Below are 16746 nucleotides of genomic sequence, written 5' to 3' on the forward strand. Positions count from 1 at the left end.
CTGTGCCCCCCCTGCTCCTGGGGCCCGGCTGCCTGCAGGGAGCAATGGGCTTGATCCTGGGGGGGGAGAAGGCAGCGCAGGGGTAAACCTGGGTTGTGGGCAGGCAGCAGGGCCAGGGGGGAAAGAAGTGCTTTGCTCAGGGCTGCCACCTAGCCCTCCTCCTGTTCTTCATCCCCATTCGCAGGGCTGCTGGCCCTGCAGGCATCATGGAGCCGAGCCTCCCGGCTGCCCTCGCACCCGGCTCTGGCCCGAGGACCGCGCACAGAACGATGCGCACAGAACGATGCGCCCGCCCGCCGTTGCCATAGCGGTGGTGCAGAGCGCATGCGCGGGCGGGCGGGGCGGGGCTTGCGGCGAACGCACACGTTTCTCTTCCAATGGCAGCGGACCATAAGTTCCCACCTGCCCACCAATCCGCCGGCAGAGCAAGCGCCAATCAGCGGAGAGAGTCATCGCGCGTCGGCCAATCGATCTCCACTTCTCGCCTCCGCGCAACAGCCAATCTGGGCTCGCCTCCCATCAAGGCTTCGTCACTGCCAATCACGGCCGGCTTCGGCCCCGCTGCCCAATCAGCGCCGCCGTTCCTGCGTGGAGGCAATCCGGCCGCCTGGAGGCGGAGCGGCGCCGTTGGGGCGGGGCGGGGCCGGGCCGTGCGTCACTTCCGCTGTCAGGTGGCCGCCGCGGAGCGGAGCGGAGGCCGCGCGGGGCTGCGGGGAGCGGCCGCGGCGGCCCCGGGGCCATGGGTGAGTGGTGAGGCGGGCGCGGGGCCGCGCGGCGGCGGCGGCGTGAGGGGGTTGGGCGGCCCGGCGCTACCGGCGGTATCGTTGGGGCCGGGACCGGGAACGGCGCGTGGGCACGGCGGCTGAGAGGCCGGAGAAGAAGCGTGGGCCGGGGGTCACAGCCCTGGGTCCGGGTCCGGGTCTGCCGGTTCGGGTGGGGCCGGCGGTGCGATCGGCTCCGCCAGGAGCTCGTCGCGGCTCCGCACAGCCGTTCCGCAGCTCCGTGCGGCTCCGCTCTGAGGGCGGCCCGGGGGTCTCAGAGCCGCCTGAGCCCCGCGCCGTGGTTGCGCTCAGTGCTGCGGTGACTTTTTCTTGCCGTCGAAACCTTTTCTCGACCGTTTTCCAGCAGCTCTTGCAGCGCAGTGTCCCTTAGCGCTGAGCTGTCGGTCCCTGTGAAAGCTCCGTGCAGCGGCGGCAGGCGGCGAGCAAAAGCCAGATCGCAGAATCATTAAGGTTGGAAAAGATCTCCGAGCTCATTAGCGCTTCCACGAGGGGCTGCTTCTGATCCCCGGGCCGTTACAGAATCGCCTCCTCCTGAAGCCTCGCAGAGGTGCCCTGTAGGCACTTAATGCAGCCGTTGAAGGACAGCCCTGCAGTTCTGCCCGAGCTGTGCTCAGCCTGCGGAGCTGAGCGCTGAATTCAGAGGCTCAGTACTGCTCTGCATTCCTCTCATTCGGGTTGGGATTGTGCCCAGCTGCTCTCCAGCTGCTGTCACTTTCGATATGAAATAACCCAGTTTGGTTAGCAACTTGCTTTTTTATTTTTTTTCTTTTTTTTTTTTTTTACTTACACCATCTATCAATGTACTTTCACGCTGCAAACAATAGTAACATTCACGTGGTGGTAGGATTTACCCGTGTGGGTGACGTCTGTGTTTCTCCCTATCTCGTTGGGGCTGATGAGTGGGGCATTGTTAGCAGCAGCCACACCTTGCTGTAAAAGTGTCAGCACGTGTGAGTCACACGCTGGTTGTGTGTGTGTGTGTGTGTGTGTGTGTGTGAGGAAAGTCCTGCTGTGCTGATGGATGGCTGTGCCATGCACCTAGCAACGTCAGCTGTAAACGAAAATAATCCCCAGAGCAACACGCCTCTCCCAGCACATCTCTCCCCCCTGCACTCGGGACATGGGGCTGCACAGGGATGTGGCCGTGCTGCTGCGTGAAGGGATGAAGCTGGAATCGGTGTTTGTGTAACCCAGCAGGGAACTCCCAGCCGTGAGTCCTTGGCGAGCTCTTGTGTTGATGCATCAGAAGGGTTTGGAGCAGCCCAGCCCGCTGCCAGCTTGTGGTCACGGCGCTGGAATCCTGCGCTTTGGAGCTCCCTGCTGGGGCTGGGAAGGGATTTCCTCTCCCCAGTGGTTCTGCCCATGGAAGTGGCCTTGTCCCTGCGGGGCAGTGGTGCGTCCCCAGCACTGCCTGTGCCCGGGGCTCTGAGTGCTGTGGTTGGGCTGCAGTGAGTCCAGCTCTGTGCCTCCCCCGGAGCTCACTTGGTGCAGGGGGAAGGAGCTCACTGGGCTCTGTGTTTCCAAGAAATCAGTGACTCAGGGCTGCTGTGTGCTTTGGAGAAGGCGGCTCTTCCCGGAAGGGCTCACGGCACAGCACACGGTTTGGTTGTACTGCTGGCTCTGAGTCATCCAGAGGACTTTTTCTTTAATTGTTTGTATTTCTGTTGCAGAACTGCTGAACTTCCATAGCTTTCGGTGTTCTTTCTAGCTCTGTACCAAATGTTGCAGTGTTGGGCTCCCAAAAAACCCAAACAGATACTGCTGGGCTCTGTTATCTGCCACTGCCCCAGCGCTGTCCTGTCTCCCCTCTGTCACCCCATTTCCTTCCTTGCAGAGATCAGCTCCTCGGTAGGACTGCACCGTGGCCTTTGGCATTCACTCATCACCCCAGAAATTGTAAGCACAGACAAACCCACTTTGTGCCCCCGTGAGATAAAGCAGCAGAAAGCAGCACCGCTGAGGTTGTGTCAGCTGTTCCAGTTCTTTAACTAGTTTCTGCGGTGCTGAGTAATCCTGTTCACACCCCAAAGGTACTATTTTTTCAGCTCCTGCTATTAACGGAGGCGGCCGGACTGCAGGACCTGCTTGTTCCTTGCTCTGAGATGCACAGGGCAGCCTTCTCCACTTGCTTTCCTTTGTTGCTGTGCTGGGCACTGGAACATTGCGTGGCAGTTCAGGAATTAGACAATTTCCATAAGCTACCTAATTAAAAGACATTCGATCTGACCTCTAAAATTATTTGATTAACAGTTCTATTGAAGTCACGATGCAGTAGGAAGCTCTAAATGCACTTCCCCAGTAAGGTTTTGATGCAGTGCATGCACCGCACCAGAAGCCAGTGATAAATTCCTGTGTTAGACTTGCAGCCTCATTGTCTGAGCCTGCTGGTGTCACAGATGGTGGAGCGGGGGTGTGAGCAGTTCCTGCACTGGGGGGGGTGGGGAACCACCGTGTGAGCATCCATGGTCCTGCTGGGAGGGATCTCGTTCTGGCTCTTTGGTGGAGTTTTGGATACGCTGTGTTGAGATGGATTTTGCTAGTGTTGAAATGGGTTGGGTTTGTTGTTCTTTGGGGGTTTTTTTTCTTGCAGTGTAAGAGCTGGGAAAGCCCAGCAGTGTGAGGCTGCCCGTGAGCACAGTGCTGCTCCTCCACGCAGCACGTCTCTGTGTTGGGATCACTCCGTTGCAGCAGGATTGGTGCCTGTGATGCCTGTTTGCTCCGTGCCCATCGTGTTTGAGGAGGAATTCAGCGTGCTGTGATCCTCGCTGTGCTTTGAGCTGTGGGGCAATGGGCAGCTGGGTCCCAGCGTGCTGCTCCTGCCCTGAGGTGTCTCCACTCACAGCCTGGAGCGATCCTAAGCCTGGACTTCTGTGGAGCTGCTTCTCGCAGGATGCAGCACAGCTGTTTTTGTCTGTGCAGCACCAGCTTTGTGTTGCACGTGCTTCTGGCAGGGGAGCCCCTTGAAGTGAGAGCTCTGTATCAGCGCAGCTCAGGATGAAATGGATTTGTAGGCAGAAAGCAGCAGCTGGCTCAGCAGGAGGGAACCTCCCGCTCTGCATTTGTGGCTCCTACATACAGCGCCTTACACCCTGGCTCAGAGCACTCCTTCCAGCCCCGTACCAGCCTGCTGCAGCACAGCACGATCTTGCACAATGAAACCGTGGCCCTTTGACCAGTTTCCCTGCTCTAATCGGGGTTACACAACGTGCAGGAAAGGGAACAGCTCTGCTCTCTCACAGCAGCTGCCCCAGTGCTCTTCCTTTGCCCCATGACCTTCACTTAAAGCACTCTGTGTGCTCTGTGGGACCCCCGGAGCCCTTTGGGTTCTGTGGGCTGCTGTGCTTGGGGGGGGTGGAGGTGTGCCTGGGGGGGTGTAGGTGGTGTAGGCCTGGTTCTGGAGCATCAGATTTCAGTCCTAAATTTATCCTTTTAATGGGGCTGAGTGAACTGTTAGATGGTGCTGACTGTTGGTTGGTTTGAAGTGAACACAAGTTGTAAAGAGGAATCCACTTGCAGTGAGGATTTGTAAAACTCAATGCATCGTTCTCAGCCTTTTCCCCAAATCATTCTGTTCGAGTCCAAACTTTAAGGATCAGCTCCTGTGATGGTTTAGCAATTCCTCCCAGCAATGAAGGCTCTGTCACAGCAGTGCTGCAGGCGGGGAGGGCAATACAGGAACACACCTGTGCCCACAGCATCAGGTGCATCTCATTTCACGTTGCAGAGCCCTCGACCTTCCAACCAGCCAGGCTTCTCCGAGGTGAGGACTCCTGTCTGCTGAGACGCTGGAAAACCTAGTTTGGGAGAAGAGTGAAGATACAGTTGATGCTGAACGACGTGAGTCCTCCAATTATTTTGTTTACCGTAACACTGTTTGCACCAGAGGTTCCTACCCGGCTCCCATTGCACAACGCTCATTATCTCAGAGTTTCTGTGCAGTGGGGTTTCTCCGGTGGAAATCTCACTCACACGTTGCCAGCAGAGAGCAGAGGATCTCACAGGGCTGCTCGCAGTTGGTCACAGGGTGTGGGGAGCGTTGGGCTGGGGGTGATGAGGAGCAGGGGGGAGATTTCTTGCTCAAACATCTGAACTTGTGATGGAATCCAACAGCGCAGGGGTGTCAATCCGCTGGAAGATTTCTCGCCTTATCTTTGCTGCTATCTCTGACCTTGGTGACAGATACTGCTCCCTAATGAATGCGATGAGATCACTGCTGTGTCCACAGAAAGGGTGGAGCTGCCGGAGGGCGAATGTCCCGGCTTCCTCGGCGTGGTGATTTGTCACTCTCTTCCTTGGTGAAACTTGGGGACTTTTCTTAACCAAGTGCAAGCCAAAATATTTGGTCAGCCCGCTGCAGTAACTTGTAGGGAACTCAGCAGGGCTTGGCTGGGACTTGCTCAGGGGAAGAAAATGAATCTGGGCTCAGTTCCTCCTCCTCTCCCCCCACCTCTCTTAGAATGAATGCACAGAACTCCCTGGGCTGAATCAGAAGGAGGCACCCATGCAAAGGATAACTGCAGCATTAGTTTGGAATGTGTTAATTGACAGACTTGGTTCTTGCTGTAAAGCAAGCTCTCGTTATTTTCACTTGTTCCCACTATGTCTCTCAAAGCTCTGTTCTAGGAAACTTTGCTTTGAATAACGGAGCTGATTTATACCTTCAGCATGCATCCAGCCTCCAGCCCACAGCTGCTCTATCAGTAAATGAGCCATATTTGTTGGTTGCTGGGTTTTTTTGGTTCGTTTTGTTTGTTTCCTTTGCAGAAGGATGAGCAGGCAGAGCAGCACAGCAGTAAGCAGTAGCTTTCCCATGTGAAATAAGGGGTAGTATAAGGAAATTAACTCAGTTGCTCATCAAAATGTGATCTTTTCTCTCTTTCAAGAGCCAAGGATGAAGCGGCGAGCATCAGACAGAGGAGCTGGGGAAACATCCACTAAGGCAAAAGCTCTTTGTACAGGGATCTCTGGAAATAATGCCAAGAGAGCGGGCCCTTTCATACTGGGTAAGCAGAAGGGGTTTTCTTCATCTTTCGTTTTCAGATTGCTGTTGATGGCAAAACTGAAAGCAGAAGGCAAAGCAGGGTGTAAATTAGTGCCTCGCAGCTGGGCAGCTCCCTTGGCATCACTGGGCAGCAGTCGTGGGGCTTCTGTAGCCAGTCAGCCAGGGATGTGTGTAGCACCAACACAGCAAGGCACGTGTGTCTTTGAAGATAAACATGAACCCTTGCTCCTAATTTTGATTTTCTTGTTTTTTTAAACTAGATTCCTAAACTTTGTTTAAAAGCAAATTCAGGAAGCTTTTTAGCCAGAGCTCTGGGGATAGGTTTAACCCAGTTTGCCTGAAACATGCTATCAGACAGCTCAGTAACACAGTGGTGACTGTTACAGGGGGTGTATGCCTGGGCAAGGCTGCTCTGCTGGCTTTGAGAGCTGCTAGAGCAGTTGCTAGTTTGGAACTAGTTACACAAAGTGCTAAAAAACGATGGATTTTCAGCTGGAAAGCAGCAGCAATCAGTTAGCTGACTTGACACAGAGTGTCCTCTGTTCATTTTAACTTGCAGCGTGGAGTGATGCATGTGCCTGAGAGCCCCTGCAGAGGAGGTGGTTGGGTTGGAGGAGTGGTAGCAGCAGTTGCCAGGGATGCTGTTGGTGTATGATGTAAAAGTCGTATGGTTCAGGCATACAGAAATGTGAATTCCACAGCATAGCTGTGATTTTTCTTTTTTGCTTAATGGTTCTGTAGTTAACAACTTAAAACACTATCCACAGTGGTTTCATTTTTGTCTTTAGATCGTGGTTTGCAGAAGGACTCTTGGTGTCCTGAAAAAAAAGGAGCTTGATTTAAGCTAACGTAAACTGTGTGACACTTGGATACTGATGTAACCCTGAATTAGTCATTGCTGCTTGAGGAAAACAAGTCTGTTTTTGCTTTGTGCTGTCAGGTCCACGTTTAGGTAACTCCCCTGTGCCAAGTATTGTTCAGTGTTTGGCAAGGAAGGATGGGACAGATGACTTTTATCAGCTAAAGGTAAGCAGAGTGCAGGGGCTCCAGCTCTTCTCTAACTCTTGCTCTCATGACAGTGCTTGGTGCAGCGTGGTGCAGGCTGAGCTGAGGGAATTGGCTGCTGAAACCCTCAGCAGGGCAGCTCTGCAGGCATCGCTCTGGGCTCAAGTTTAGCTCTGAGCTGAGGCTCTCCTGGGGCTCTGCAGTGCTCTCCCTGGGGCCTTTGGTCTCCTGTGCTGCCCCAAAGCAGGAAGGGCCTCTTGGGGTATTGGCAGAAACCACATGAGCCTCTTTTGTGTTATTCAGGCTCATGCTCTGCATTCTGTGCGGCTCTTAGTTCAGACAGGCTTGTCTCAAGTGCACAGATACCAGAGTAATTACACCCAACTGTTAAGTATCCATGTGATTACCTAAAATGTGAGAGAGCTTTGGGGGCATTTGTTTTTCCTTTTCTTTTTTTTCTTCTGGGAGTTGTAAAAGTCTTTTTCCTTTTCCCTGAAGATTCTCACCTTAGAAGAAAGGGGGGATAAAGGAATAGAAACACAGGAAGAACGACAGGGCAAGATGCTGCTGCACACGGAGTATTCTCTCCTTTCCCTGCTCCACAATCAGGAAGGAGTGGTTCATCACCATGGGCTCTTCCAGGTACAGCTGCTCACGATGCAGCTCAGGGCAATGCTGGTAATTGCTGCTGGCTCGAGCTGCTTTTGTGTGTTGTGCAGTTGGTGCTGACCCTCTTCTGGTGCACAGAGAGTTTCCAGCACACTGAGGTTCCTCAGCGCTGCTTCAAACAAGCACATCTGTGACATGTGTGTGAAGAGCCTTTGGGCTGTTCAGTATGATATAACAGGGTTGGGATTTGGGAAGTATGAGAACACTGAAGACTGGGCAGGTGCTCAGCACACCCTCTGATACTCACAGTTTGACAGTGACTGCTGTCATACTGCACCTGGAGCCTGTAAACCTTGTGTAATGACGTTTATGGGCTGCCTCCCTGCTTTATTAACTCCCTGCAAATTAACTCGTGCTCATAGAGCGCCCTTCAGAACTGAGGTTGTGTTTTCTGGTCTCTCTGCTGCTTTATGATGGCTGATAAGGAGGAGTAAAGTGCCAAGGAACTGTTTTGGTGTGTTAAAATGAACCAGTAAATGTGCTGATCAGCATCCCCAGTGAGTGAACGTGCTGTTAACACCTTCAGGGCTGCTCGTGGATAGGAGTTGCCACTGGGATGCTGGTATTGCTTTGCATGCTGGTTTGCCAGCAGACTTTTCACTCCAGGCTGTCTGTGCTGTATCTTAAATAAAGGAAACGTCCGATTTGGTTGTGTCCTGCTTAGTGCTATGAAGGATCTGCTAATTTTTCTGTTTTTCTGCTTATTAATGATCCGTAGTGTTCAGTCTGTGCTGCCACACAGACTGCTGTACGCATGTAAGCAAAGAGCACAGACTTTCTCTGGCTTCTTCAAGCAGAGATCATGCATCATCTCTCTGAAATCCCCACTTGGGACCAAGATCAAGCCCTGTAATTGCTTCCACTTATTCTGGGATCAGCCTGTATTTATTTTCTGGTTGCTCTGTCTGATAGCTGCCTGAACCATTGCTCATGTGTTTGCCTCCCTGCAGGACCGAGCTTGCGAAATTATAGAAGATCTGGAAGCCAACAGAATGGTCAGAAAAATGAAGAAGCGCATTTGCCTTGTGTTAGACTGTCTCTGTGCTCATGATTTCAGCGACAAAACAGCAGATCTGATCAATCTGCAGCATTATGTGATTAAGGAGAAGAGGCTCAGCGAGCGAGAGACGGTTGTGATATTTTATGACGTGGTACGAGTGGTGGAAGCATTACATAAGGTGAGATCTTTCCCTCTCAGTGCTGGAAGACTTGATTTTCCCATGTTAGATACCTTAAAACTTCCTCGTGTGGGCGGTGGGAAAGTTGCAAAGGATGGAGCTGTGTGTCAGTAACTGTGTTCTGTGTAAGCCTTCATGCCCCAAGCCATGGGAGCTTCCCCTCTCCTTCTCAGTGATGATGTAGCATGGAGAAGGGCCAGCTGGGCTCAGTGCAGATCAGGTGAGCTGTGAACCCAGAAAGGTGGTGGTTGAGGAAGAGAGCAGAGGCTGATCAGCTGCAGGAGGCACTTCAGGCTGTTTCCCTTCGAAGCACGACACATCTCACTGTCAGAATCGATTCTGTTGGGTTCAAGCTCAAGCTGAGTTTGCAATCTGTCTGTATGAGTCCCTGCAACAAGAATAGATTGTGCTGCTGTTTGACCTTTTGCTCTATTGAAAGTTTCCATCTTTAAGCCTGGGCACTGGTGTTCCAGGCTTCTTGGTGTCATGCATTTATACTGGAATGACTTCAGGTGTTGTAGTTATTTTAACATAGCCGTCACTCAGTGTTCTGCTATATATTAGAACCAGCTCTGCCTTCCTTAATTTACATCTAGAAGAAATTGTCTGAGAAGGTGACTGTGTCGCACCTGTATTTTTCTAGTCTGAGAAAGAAGACAGCCTCATTTCAAAAAAAAAAAAAAGATGCTGAATGCTTTTATGTAAGCATCAAATTCAGACCAAAATGCCTTTGCTCATGTTATACAATTATGTATTTTACAGAAAAATATTGTGCACAGAGACTTGAAACTAGGAAACATGGTGCTAAACAAAAGGTAAGTGTGCTGGAGAGTCCCTTTGTGGATCCTACCCTGAAGCAGATGTTTCTGTAGGAACAAAGCTGAAGGCACTGCAGATTGAGAGCACTCTGTGAGAAGGCTGAGGGACTTGGAAATGAGCTGCATGAAAATACGGATCCAGTTCAGAGTTAGATAAGCTAATCTCCAGCAATGAATCGAGCCTGATGTAGGCAGTTCTGTCTTTGTAACACTTGGTGACCTCTTGTCAGCATTTCCTGTTGGATTCTGGCTTCTGAAAACCAGGTTTTGTAGTAATCCAGAAACCTGTAAGAGAAATGGTTCTGACAAAAAAGAAGGAACTGAAACATGTGAAATGGTTCTGTTCGTGTCATTCACTTCCCATCGTGCTGCAGGAATCCCCAGCGCTGCAGTCTGCACTATAATCACAGCACTGTTAAATCTCTGGCTGCTCTGCTGCTGTGTTTTTGCTAGCAGCAAAATATTTACTTATCTAAACAAAGTTCTTCTGTCTGGATGTGCTGTTGAAGTGGCTTCCTTGTTCCCATCAGCTGCTTGGTGCAAGGCTCAGCACAGCACAGAGATGCACCCATAGGATGCAGCCGAGCTGGGCTGCACTGCTGGGTGCTCCTTGCAGCTTTGTGTGTCTTATTTGTGCAGTTACTCAGCTGGCAAGCTGGTTCCAGTTCAGAGACGTTGCTGTATTCTTCAGCATTACATTACTGGCTAAATATTTTGCACTCTTCTTAGGAATGAGTGGAATCCCTCTTTTCACACTGTCTGTTTTTAGTTTGTTTTTTTTTTTTTTTAACTGTGGAATGAATAAAAGCTTGCAAGGCTTTGGGTCCTCAGGCTCCCAGTCTGCAGGAAGCAAGTGGATCCTCTGTGTTTGCAGCTTGCTTTGCTCTTTTTCTCCTCCCTAACACTGTTTCAAAGCAAGCAGGTTTTGCCTACCGAGGTTGAACTTGTTGCTCTCCCCACCCCACGCCCAACAGGTGGTGCTTTGTGGGGTCGCCTCCACAGTGAGATTATTTTTATGCAGCTACTTCAAGAAAAATCTCTTCTGCTTGCTTGTTTGATGCCTCCTTGCTAGGAGCAGGCAGGTAAAGGATGCTTCCTTAAAGGATCCCTGCAGAACTCCCCTCCTTCTGCAGGCAAAGCATGCAGTGCAGATACCTGCAGGCAGAGCTGCGTGTCAACTGTGGTGGAACAGCTGCAGGCTGTGAAGCAGTGAACGGTCTGGAAGGGTGGGTGAGGGTCACACTGAGTGACTGAATGAAAGGAAGCAGCCCTGAACATCCCAGTGTCCTTCAGAACAGTCGGTCTCCTAAGTCAGCCTTTCCCAAACGCCACGTTGCTGTTCAGCCAGGGAGCTCCTCTGACAGTCGTAGCTTTGCACTTCTGAAGCACAAGTCTGTCCGCCTTAATAAGCAGCTCTCTGTTGGCAACCCACACTTGGCTTTATTTCACTTGTCTGTTCGATTTGTTGGGAATACTTCTTGGTTATTTTGACTGACTTAATTCATGCTTTTAGATTCCCGTTGTGTGATATTATTCAAGAACACAGAAGTCGGTGTTTTTTCAAGAATAGAGGACAATTTTTCTGCTCAGTCCAGCGAGTTGCACATTAAGAGCCAAACTGAGTGACACGGAAGTTGAAATGTAGTGGTAATTCTAGAATGAGTTCACTTTCCCTTGAAAATTTTATTATTTGCTGCTGCCAAACCCATTCTTACAGTGTAGGGAGGCTTCCTGTGACCCACTGCACACGCTCCTTGTTCACCCATCCCTCTGCTTCTTCCCAGGACTCATCGGATAACCATAACGAACTTCTGCCTGGGGAAGCACCTGGTGAGTGAGGATGACCTTCTGAAGGACCAGCGGGGGAGCCCTGCCTACATCAGCCCCGATGTGCTCAGCGGTAGGCGTCACCTCCTTCATGCTGGGAGTTCACAGCCCTGCATAACACATCTTTCACTTATTGTGGCTCTTAACCCTGCTGTGAGGGCAGCTGATCCCAGGCATGGCCTGAGCTGCAGATGCTGCAGCAGCTCTGTGTTCCCTGCAGGGATCTGCTGACCCTGTGGGCAGCTGCTGGGCTGACTGCGAGGAGTTGCTTAAAAATAAAATGATCAGGCCAACGTTGTCCTTGGCCTGCAGCTTGTCTGCTCCTGAGGAGGGGGAAAGCAGCTTTCCCAAATGTCCTCGTGGCATTTAACTGTTCTCAGTGCCTGGAACTTCCAGCAGCAGATGGGGTCCCTGTTCAGCTGCTGCAGTAGATTCTGTAAGCAAAGTCTGCCCTGCTGGCTGTGTGCTGCCTGTAGCTGAGCAGTGGCTCAAGCAGGCACTGGGCTTCTGGGTTTGCTCTCGTCCAGCTGAGCTGACCCGTGGTGCTGGTGGCTGCATTTACAGCTGGCACCGTGCGTTAGAAGTTTCTCTCCACGTAGACTCTGGTTACTAAGCATTAGCTCACGTTGTGGAGTCTTCCCACTGACTGCAGATCAAATTGCTTTTGTTTGGAGCTGTCTGGCTGCAGGGTCTCACGTGTTAGGATGGGAAACTGCCTAAAACCTGAACACCAGCAGCGAGTGTTCCTGTGCCAGTCTGCAGTGCAGGGCAGCAGCCCTCACAGAATCCTTGCCATTCTTTCTCTTGCGTGCCTAGAACACTGAGAACACCTCTGCAGAAGATTTGAGTCATCCCTTACCAGTCTGCAGTCTCCCAAGCAGTCCTATATGGGAGATACCCTCAGAGGGAGCTGGTCTTTTCTGCTCAGTGTCCAAGACCCAGTAGGCCAGCCCAGTAAACTCACTCTCAGGTTTACAGGCAGCAGCAGCAGCCAACGTTAACTGAGCTCTTCCATCACCATCTGCCAGGCAGGTCTGAGGCTGCTTCCCTTCTCCTCCTAGGCCAGGAAGGGAGGCAGAGGCTGACAGGGAGGTGGAATTCATGCTTTTTGCAGGCCTTTCCTGTTCTGCAGGATATCCTGAGGCCCCTGGAACCAGATGGGTGATGCAAGCCAACTGCTTTGCAGGAGTTCAGAGCAGTTGCTGCTCAGCTGGAGGGTGTCTGAAGGATGCACAGAGCTGCTCCTTCCTGCCAGCCTGGGGTACCACACAGCCCTGCTGGCCTGCTGTCAGCAGCCAGACTGCATCTGATGGCTTGTGCTGGTGCTTTGAATAGCCTCTGTGCAGTTGCTGTGGGGCTCCTGTGTGCCTCAAAACTGCCCCAGAGTGGCTCAGTCTGCAGGTTCCCTCTGGAGGCAGAAGTTACTTGGGGACATCTCAGGCTTCACCATCTGCAGAATCTGAGCATCCCTCTGTCTGTGTTGCTAATACTCCTGTGCAAGGGGAAGCTGAAAAGCCTGGAGAATTAATCATTGTTTTAGTTGCTGGGAGAAGCTGTCTTCTGTGAAGAGATGGCTTGTGTTTTATGGCTGCCGAAATGTCACCGCAGGAAAAGCTGGGGGAGGAGGGAGAGGTGCCTTTTTTTTGAGCGTATAAAGCGGAGAATAATTAGTACAAATAACAAATGCTGCAGCAGTGACTCACTGCGTGAGTCAGAGGAAGTCGTTCCCTCCATCCTATGCTGTGGTGCAGCACTGGAGTTTAAGTTCTGAGCCTCACGCACGCTTCTGTTGGCTGTTTGCTGTATGCTCAGTTTGAGCAGCACATCCACTGCACGGCTGCCAGGTGGGCAGGCTCCCTGCAGGCATGCTGCTGGGTGTCAGCGCAGCAAAATGTGCCCGAGTTCTCATCTGTGATGGCAGCAGAGCTGTTGTGTGTGGAAAGCCCTCCTGGTAGAGGAAGGGTTGGCAGCTGCGCTCTGCCTGTTGGCACCTTCCAGAAGTGCCTGGTGCTGCTGTATGAGGGTGTAACGCTTCGAAAGGGGAGGATCACATATTGGGCTGCTCCATGTGCTGCAGAGTAACCAACCCTGGTGCTTTCACCTCTTCCCTCCCTGCAGGTCGGCCGTACCGTGGCAAACCCAGCGACATGTGGGCGCTGGGCGTCGTGCTCTTCACCATGCTCTATGGCCAGTTCCCCTTCTATGACAGCATACCTCAGGAGCTCTTCCGCAAAATCAAGGCTGCCGAGTACACCATCCCTGAGTGAGTACCACCTTTAGCCCCCTCCCCCACGGGTGGGCTCAGCCCCAGCCCCCGAGGTCACAGCTGATGTGAGTGCAAAGGCTGCAGGAGACAGCTGGGAAGCAGCAGCAGAGCTGGGACGTGCTGTAAGAGTGAGGAAGGCTTCGTGCTGCAGGGCTGGGGATTCAGCTCTGGGTTAATTCTGTCTCTCTTGGCTCAGAGCTCTTGTAGCTCTGACCCACGCTCCTGCTGCTGGCACTGCCCACCTCAGACCTGGCTTCACCACACGTTCTCTCCCCAGGGATGGTCGGGTCTCAGAGAACACTGTGTGCTTGATCCGAAAACTGCTCGTCTTGGATCCGCAGCAGCGCCTGACAGCTTCTGAAGTGCTGGATTCTCTCAGCTCCATCATAGCATCCTGGTATGTTGCAGAGGATGAGCTCCTCGAGCTCCAGCTGCGTTCAGCGGGCTGCTGCCAAGCACAGGGCATCAGAGGATGCGCTGTGGGAGCTGCAGAAAAGCATTAAATCCTGTATGTGAAGCTCTGGGGGCTGCTGGTGGTGCACACTCGGTGCCCGTGCTGTCACACAGACTGCGCTCATGGAGTTACAGAGCACTGCTGGGTGCAGGAGGGCTTTTGTTGCTGTGCTCCCCAGCTCACCCCATATTTGACTCTTAAATCTGAGTGGTCAGGAATATCACACACGTACATGCAGCCAAATCTAGATGCTTCCCGTAAGCTCATGAGGGGCTCTGCACTGCCCCTAAGTGTAAGCAAGCAGATCTCCAAGAAGAGAAGAGCAGGAGACACTGCTACAGAGGAGCACACTACATTGCAGGGTGAGAGGCCTTTTAAGGATAAATCTGGTGCCAGGACTGGCACGGACAACAGACAGAGAGGTTCCAGGAGCACGCTCCAGCAGAAACTCATCCCGACAGTCTGTGATTTGTGCAGCCCTCTCCCCAGCCCTGCGACCTTCTGTCTGCTCCGAGCAGCACAGCCAGGCCAAGTTCTTGTTCTGCTTGTTGAGTCAGCTGCTCAGCCTGTGATTTTTGGAGCTGTGGCTGTTTTCTCTCCCACCTATGCAAGGCGTTAGTTCCACATCCTGTCTAAAAACAAAAAGCAAAACCCTGGGGGTGGGAGGTGGTGGTGGGTGGGGAGGGGGGGGGGTAGCACGGCTGCACAGCAGGTTCCTAATGGTGCGCTCTCCCTGCAGGCAGTCCATGTCATCGCTGAGCGGCCCTTTGCAGGTGGTGCCGGACATTGATGACCAGGTGGCCAACCCTGAACACCCACAGGAGGTACCTGAGTGTGTTGTGTGTTGTGTGTGTGGTGTGTGTGTGTGTGTGTGGTGTGTGTGTGGGTTGTGTGTGTGTGTGTGTGTGTGTGTGTGTGTGTGTGTGTGTGTGTGTGTGTGTGTGTGTGTGTGTGTGTGTGTGTGTGTGTGTGTTGTGTGTGTGTGTGTTGTGTGTGTGTGTTGTGTGCGCCACCAACCCAAGGGGGCTCAGGGCTGTGCAGGGCGAGCTCTGGGAGCAGGGCTGCACTGTGATGGGCTGCCTCTCCCCCAGGCGAAGGTGACGGAGGAATGCTCGCAGTACGAGTTCGAGAACTACATGAGGCAGCAGCTGCTCCTGGCCGAGGAGAAGAACATTTTGCACGAGGCCAAGAGCTTCCTGCAGAAGCGGCAGTTTGGGAACATCCCCCCCGTGCGCCGCCTGGGCCACGACGCGCAGCCCATGAACCCTCTGGATGCGGCCATCCTGGCCCAGCGCTACCTGCGGAAGTAGCTTCCACACCTCTGGGAGCAGAGCACGCCCTGCAGCCCGCTCCCACACTGCAGCCCAGCAGCAATACCGGTGTCCCACGGCGGAGAATCATGTAGCAGTTCTGAGCTCTGCTCGGGGACGCGCTCTGGAGGGAGAAGACTTTTCACAAAGCTCCTTTTGGAAGCAGCGGCCTCTCGGCGTCTTCTGGAATCTCTGTTTTTAAATCGAAGCCTAGGTGACTAATCTGCTTCTAATCACGACTGTAATCTACCTCTCTTGTCTTTTTAACCGTGCTGTTCTCTGGACCGAGCAAAGCCCGTGGGGAAGGAGACTCCCAGGGTGAAGCTGGCTTGCTGGCACGAGAGTTTGCGGCTGTGTAGCATGGAGAGTCGGCCGATTGCATTCGCTCCATATGGTTTGAATAAGCTTAGATTTATCCGGGTTTCTTGAAAGTAAGAATTTCCTGAAGCCTCCCACTTTCCCCCTCCACCCCCCTCCATCTGCATCGAATCTTTTTCTGTTCTTACCGTGCCCCCTGGTGTTACTGCACTGCCCTGGGTGGTGGCGTGTGGGTGGGAGGACCAGCAGCCCCCCATCACCCAGCAGTTCATCACCAACAGCCCTCACCCGGTGGCACAGGGATGGGAACTGTCACTGCAGGCCGTGGCTGTGCAGACCCTCCTCTCCCCCTGTGCCCGTGGTTGACTGGGGGCTGCACGGCACTCAGCCCTGCGTGGCCTTTTGCCCTCTCCCCCCCCCTTTCCCCAGCTCTTTTAGTTTCGTTAAGAATACACGATTTAATCTTTTTTTTTTTTTTTTTTTTTTTCCCTGTAGCTTATCCGAGGTGCAGTTAAAGTTGCATTAATTCTGACCTAGCATTTTCACACTTCAGTTGTGGTACAGATCTAATATATGGGTTATAATGTGAACGAGCTGCCCCCCATCATCCATCCGAGCTCTGTGCTCCAGTGGGGTGAGCAGCAGCTCAGGTGTAGCATTGCCTTCTCTTGCCCCTCGTGGGGCTGCTGCCTGCTCATGGCTGGAGCAGCAGGCGTTTCTCCCCTCGCCGCAGCCCCCAGCTGAGCCAGTAGCTTCAAGTCTTCGCCTTATTTATTGAGCTGACAGATCTGTCCCCTGCCCCACCGCCCTCCCCTCTCCTCCCCGTTTCTTTTCTCTTCCGTTTCCCAAAGTCAAAGCAATACTCTGGGGCCTGTGATACGGAGTGCCATCGCCGGGGGATCACAGCTGTGCTACAGTGGACTGGAATTGGGGGGAGGGGGGGGAACACGAGTGGTGCGCTGGGGAGCGGTGTGTGGCACGCTGTGGGGAAAGGTTCCTACTGTAAGGAAAAGGAGAAAAAAAAAAAAAAAGGAAAAAAAAAATTGTATAAAGATGTTATTTTTGTACTACATCGAACCTCCTCCTGCATGTCGGCAATAAAAGTTGGTACTGAGAG

The 16746-nt window shown here is 52.7% G+C and overlaps 1 protein-coding gene across 2 annotated transcripts; it reads left to right on the forward strand.

Moving 5' to 3' along the window:
- Positions 1-599: 599 nt before the first annotated feature.
- On the forward strand, positions 600-16745 carry STK40 (serine/threonine kinase 40). 2 transcript variants are annotated; one of them, XM_085208822.1, is made up of 12 exons: positions 600-743; positions 4507-4619; positions 5666-5785; positions 6725-6810; positions 7288-7431; positions 8409-8636; positions 9399-9451; positions 11239-11354; positions 13400-13544; positions 13825-13944; positions 14741-14825; positions 15093-16745. In XM_085208822.1, exons 3-12 carry the CDS (start codon positions 5674-5676, stop codon positions 15309-15311), a joined length of 1308 nt encoding a protein of 435 aa, XP_085064948.1. In that variant the 5' UTR covers positions 600-743; positions 4507-4619; positions 5666-5673; the 3' UTR covers positions 15312-16745. The 2 variants fall into 2 exon arrangements, with proteins under 2 accessions (XP_085064948.1, XP_085064949.1); XM_085208823.1 differs by lacking the exon at positions 600-743 and adding an exon at positions 1818-1992.
- The last annotated feature ends 1 nt before the right edge of the window (position 16746 follows it).

The sequence above is a fragment of the Meleagris gallopavo genome, chromosome 25 (assembly GCF_905368555.1).
Source record: "Meleagris gallopavo chromosome 25, MGAL_WU_HG_1.1, whole genome shotgun sequence".
NCBI lineage: Eukaryota > Metazoa > Chordata > Aves > Galliformes > Phasianidae > Meleagris > Meleagris gallopavo.

Bases quoted from the DNA above. Each gene is read 5' to 3' on its own strand.
- STK40 (XM_085208822.1), top strand. From the start codon at position 5,674: ATGAAGCGGCGAGCATCAGACAGAGGAGCTGGGGAAACATCCACTAAG. The intron at 13,945-14,740 runs GTATGTTGCAGA...CTCTCCCTGCAG, and splicing joins AGCTCCATCATAGCATCCTG to GCAGTCCATGTCATCGCTGA. The intron at 14,826-15,092 runs GTACCTGAGTGT...CCTCTCCCCCAG, and splicing joins ACCCTGAACACCCACAGGAG to GCGAAGGTGACGGAGGAATG.